Source organism: Priapulus caudatus, unplaced genomic scaffold (genome assembly GCF_000485595.1).
Source record: "Priapulus caudatus unplaced genomic scaffold, Priapulus_caudatus-5.0.1 Scaffold966, whole genome shotgun sequence".
NCBI classification, from domain to species: Eukaryota; Metazoa; Priapulida; class Priapulimorpha; order Priapulimorphida; family Priapulidae; genus Priapulus; species Priapulus caudatus.
The window spans coordinates 103,273-108,496 of NW_014578027.1; the positions used below are offsets into that span (position 1 = coordinate 103,273).

Here is a 5,224-nt window from a genome sequence, read left to right on the forward strand (position 1 = left end):
TCTGCTAGCGTCATGTCGGTGAGCGTCGGACGGAACGGCTTCGCCTCTCCGTTACGAATCCTACTGATGGCGTCTGCCGAACGGACGACAACACGTAATGACGGGACTCGAACCCTAACGCGAGCGTTTAGGGTATCGAACCGCGCAGCGTTCGTTGCTTAATATATAGTTTAATTGTTTAATTATTGGGGGCACAATTTCATGGCGTTAGTTTACTTATTGAGAATAAGTGGGGCACGCGGTTGTTTACTGAATTATTGGCTAATTACCAATGAATTATTGGCATGCAATTTAAGAAAGCAGTACATTCCTCAGTATAAACAAGAGGTCTTGTCATTAGATCTTAATAGGGGCAATTCAGTCATTATACTGAGTAGTCAGGCAGCTTAGACCCAGATTTGGGAATAATGTGGACGTTCCGAACAAAAGCACCAAATTTTTTCCACGTGGACCTAGCAATAGATTTTTGATAGGAACCACTTCTTCCGAGTATATTATGGCGGCCATCTTGGATATCCAACATGGCGGACATGTGCAAAACTAGAAATGCCAATTTCTCTGCTTTCAAACTAACTAGACTCTCAATATTGGTGTCTAAACATACATTTTCTGGGTCAAGGAATACAATAATGCAATTTAGAATACTCAATATGGCGGCCATCTTGAATTTCCAACTAGGCGGACATGTGCAAACCTATAAGATGAACCACTATATGCACTGGCCAAGTTCACTCAGTGGAACTGGCCTGATACACATGGGGAGGACAAATTTGTTATAATGTTTAGGGGAGGGTTTGAGAGGGTGGTGGGGAGGGTTTGAGAGGGTGGTGGGGAGGGTTTGAGAGGGTGGTGGGGAGGGTTTGAGAGGGTGGTGGGGAAGGTTTGAGAGGGTGGTGGGGAGGGTTTGAGAGGGTGGTAGGGAGGGTTTGAAAGGGAGGTGGGGAGGGTTTGAGAGGGTGGTGGGGAGGGTTTGAGAGGGTGGTGGGGAGGGTTTGAGAGCGTGGTGGGAGGGTTTAAGAGCGTGGTGGGGAGGGGTTGAGAGAGTGGTGGGGAGGGTTTGAGAGGGTGGTGGGGAGGCTTTGAGAGCGTGGTAGGGAAGGTCTGAGAGGGTGGTGGGCATGCTTTGAGAGGGTGGTGGGGAGAGTTTGAGAGGGCGGTAGGGAGGGTTTGAGAGGGTGGTGGGGAGGCTTTGAGAGCGTGGTGGGGAGGGTTTGAGAGGGTGGTAAGGAAGAGTTGAGAGGGTGGTGGGGAGGGTTTGAGAGGGTGGTGGGGAGGGTTTGAGAGGGTGGTGGGGAGGGTTTGAGAGGGTGGTGGCGAGGGTTTGAGAGGGTGGTGGGGAGGGTTTGAGAGGGTGGTGGGAAGGGTTTGAGAGGGTGGTGGGGAGGGTTTGAGAGGGTGGTGGGGAGGGTTTGAGAGGGTGGTAGGGAGGGTTTGCGCGGGTAATGGGAGAGGGTTTTCGAGGCTGGAAAAAAGTTTGCGAGGGTGGGAGAGGAAGGTTTGCGGGGGTACTGTAGAAGGATTTGCGCAGTGCTGCGGTAAGGATTCGGCCTGCCTGTACGCACGAATGAAAAGGAATCGGACGAGCGCGGCAAGCTTGCGACGAATGACGGCGAGCTACGTACCCCTGGGCGTGATTACGTCAAAGTTGTACGGCGGACAGCGAAAGATTAGTTCATACATGATGATAGCGAAACTGTACACATCGCCCCTTTGTGTACCGCGCGGCGGCGGGAAATTCTCCCGCAGGATTTCCGGAGCCGTCCATTGTTTCCCGGCGTACAGTCGGTTGGCCTGGTATTCAGTTATGTTTGAGGCCGCTTTATGGTGCTGACCACCCTTTGTCTGGTGATCTTAAAGACAAAAGAGAAGTAACGCTGTTTAACTCGGTGTGTGAACTCCCCGGTTGGGGACGTAGTCGGGCCGCAGACGCGTACACGAAGCCATCTTTGGTGAAGAAAATATCAGAACAGTGGGAGAATAACTAGCTACGAATCGACAGGTGCCGTATATAAAGATATAAAATCCAATGCACGTTTAGAAAAGAATATATAAAGTTTTTGTACTGTTGCGCACTTTTTCCTTTTTCTCTCTCTCTCTCTCTATCCATCTATTTCTCTTCTTCTCTTTTTGCTCTTCTCTCTCTCTTCTAACATCTCTACTCTCTTTTCTCATCTTTACTACTCTCTCTCACTCAATGTCTCTATTTTGCTCTTATCTCTTCTTTCCTTGTCTACTCAACGTCTATCTGGCCTCTGCATCTCCCTAATCTTGTCTCTTTATCTCTCGACTCTCTCTTTATACATTATTATTATTATATTTTTATATTATTATATATATTAATATTATATTACTATATATATCGGTTTTTCTCGGCTCTCACGTTCCCCTCTCCCTACACTCTCACTACTGAACTTCTTGTCTAAAATAGATCGAGCGGCACCGCACACAATCGAACACGACCAATGTCACTTCATCGCCTCTGTCACCCGACCGTCTGTCTGACTGATTAGCGTCGATAGTGTGCACCGTGCACATATACTTGCGCAGGGTACGCCTCGCAACACACACAACATACTATATATAGGCAATAGCAATTGTAATAATATATGATCTGAAATGTATCTCGCGAAAGTCGATAATTATATTTTTTAAACACTCTTTAACTCGCTATTATTTGAATGTTGTCCTTTGTATCTACAATGGGTGTTCGTCGCTGCGGTGATTTTACTTTCTATTATATAATATATTATATATTTTATGTTGTGGTGTGTGTGTGTCTTGTGTGTGTGTGTGTTGTGTGTGTGTGTATGTGTGCTGTTATGTGTGTGTTGTGTTGTGTGTGTGCCGGGCGTTTCTTTTAAGATAGATAGATCTGTGTGTGTTGTGTGTGTGGTGTACTGGAATTCTTTTTTAAGGTGTGTGTTAGCTGCAAAAAACAAACTTCCATCAGCCTGAAGTTGAACGTTGCGTGAAAAAATATTTTGTTTGGGCAGGTGCTGGACTCTTCTCAGCTAATTAACAACTTTAAATCGTTGTCTTATCGATAACTCACGTAGGACATACGAATCCGCCACTTAGTTAACAAATTCGCTCGTTCGAGTAGCTCGCCTTCGCTTGTCAGAAGTCGTCGAGTGTAATTAAAAAATGTATCTGATGGTTAATTCAGTCGCGACCGGTGTCGCAGGTGACTAGACAATCGATAATAAATCTATAATCCGAATTAATATATCACCATAAAATAATATTAATTTAATATTAATAAATAAATAAAATAATTAATAAATATAATATACATAACCATTTTGGAATGATATAACATAAACATTAATCTCTTACAACAGTCTTATATAAATATCATAATACACGTATGAACGACGGTAGTGTAAAGCATGGATCTTATTACTATCGATTTTTGTACCAGCAAAATCGTTTAAGACGATTTCAAGCTGCATGTCCAAATAATGCACCCGACTTGACCCAGATGTGCCATTCAAGAATTAGATTGTTGTTTGTGAGTTCATTACGGTTTTCTAGCACGAAGTCGGAGTCAAGTCCCGAGGTTGAGAGAAACTTGAACGTGTTCTATAATATTGCACGGAACTCGGACGATTTAGCTGACAAAAATCAGATAAGTGTAGAACGCAGCATAACACGGTCACTTGTATTAGAGCGTTCAATGCCAGAGAGAGACATAGAGTCGGATAAGTAAGCTGTTCTGTCATCAGTTAGCGTCTCCCGCCGAATGCCACAGTAAAACCTGCTGCGGTTGAGGGAGGATGAAGGAGAGAGAGGAGTCGGGCAGCAGAGGTATAATACCACTTACAAATGCAATTCACTAGCTTATCTTGGCTGAAACTAATGGACCAGCAGAAGGGGAGGGCGACTTGTCCTTACGTTGAGACAGCTTCGAAGCATCATGTGAAGCGGAATATAACGTCGGGAAAAATGTAGGGGCGAACTGCGTTGCAGTAATAGCGGGCACGGCCGCGGTCAGGGATGACTTTTTGGATTAACGTGCATAAAAGTCGCGTGAGAATACAGCAGAATAGTAAATAATAAGAGTGAAATAATGATGAATATAATGCGGGCAGTCTGTGGTTGATCGAAGCTGATATTTTCTTGGTTGTATGTTGTATAATCAATACGATCGCAACGTATGCGCACGACGTGTGCTGGGTGCGTCTGTAATTTCAGACTGGAACCGGCATTCATCCAGCCAAAATGTAATCAATTCTAAGTTACCCCATTCTGACCTATCTTATTATTACTAATGATGAATGTGAATTAACTTAATTGGATCGGTATCCACTCACCAAAATCCTCATTCACATTTCTAACGTTATGCCCATATTTCTGACGTATCCTGAAAATTCTTATGACGAGGTCTTGTTGGTTGTGGTTAGTTAGGCTTTAACCTGTATTGATACAGGTCGTTCGCGGCGCGGCGGCGGCTTTGGGCTTTGGTGGCGGGCCAATTCAGCCTCAATGAGCTCACTCAAACCCACATAACCACAAACCCACAAACCATTATTTCAAACACACGCGGTGGAAAAAATACCTTCCGCCAAGCCCCTTGGCCGCGCGGTTAACTATTGTGTCGCTCTGCTGATACTATGTGGCGTTTCTCCCCTCACCCACTTTTATCGGCTAAAAGAACGCAACATCATGCAAATAATTTTCATTATATTTTGTTAATTTAATGCATGAAAACGTTCATCATAATATATTCATTGTTCTAGCTGCGAAATATTAATATTTTGTAAACAAAGTAGTATAGGTGTATGGCGAATATAGGGGTCAATTTATTTTTTACGTACGTTTTCTCAATAGAGCTTGTCTACCGGTGGATTTCTACTCTCGCCGTCTACATGTCAGTGCTTTGTCTGGGAAAGAGAAATCTTTCTTTTTGTAGTGGAATTTTGATGTAAGTGAAATGCTCCTTATACGAGTATGCAAAAGTGCATTTCCAGCACAGGTAATGGATCACCTTATTTAAATCATAGGACTAGTAAATGCGAATGCTAAAGGCCGTACATTGATTTGAAGGACACCATTATCGTGATCTATTGGCTTAGTCGCGTTTTATTGTTTACGTCGCCGAAAAAACGTGGAGCACTCTTAATCAAAATGAGATATTGTTGGTTTGCTTATTGCGAAGGCACTACACACGCACCGCTCTCAGCAACGCATGCACGCGCAGCACACGTCCCCCCCCCCCACTCAT

General features: G+C 44.3%; 1 protein-coding gene across 1 annotated transcript in view; it reads right to left on the reverse strand.

Moving 5' to 3' along the window:
- LOC106814705 (atrial natriuretic peptide receptor 1-like) overlaps positions 1 to 5,224 on the reverse strand; it is a 32,614-nt gene that overhangs the window by 25,479 nt on the left and 1,911 nt on the right. Inside the window, exons 5-6 of the mRNA XM_014819052.1 lie at positions 1,623 to 1,850; positions 10 to 73 (exon numbers count right to left, since the gene is read on the reverse strand). Coding sequence (XP_014674538.1) covers positions 10 to 73; positions 1,623 to 1,850 — 292 coding nt within the window. The remainder of the gene's footprint in view (positions 1 to 9; positions 74 to 1,622; positions 1,851 to 5,224) is intronic.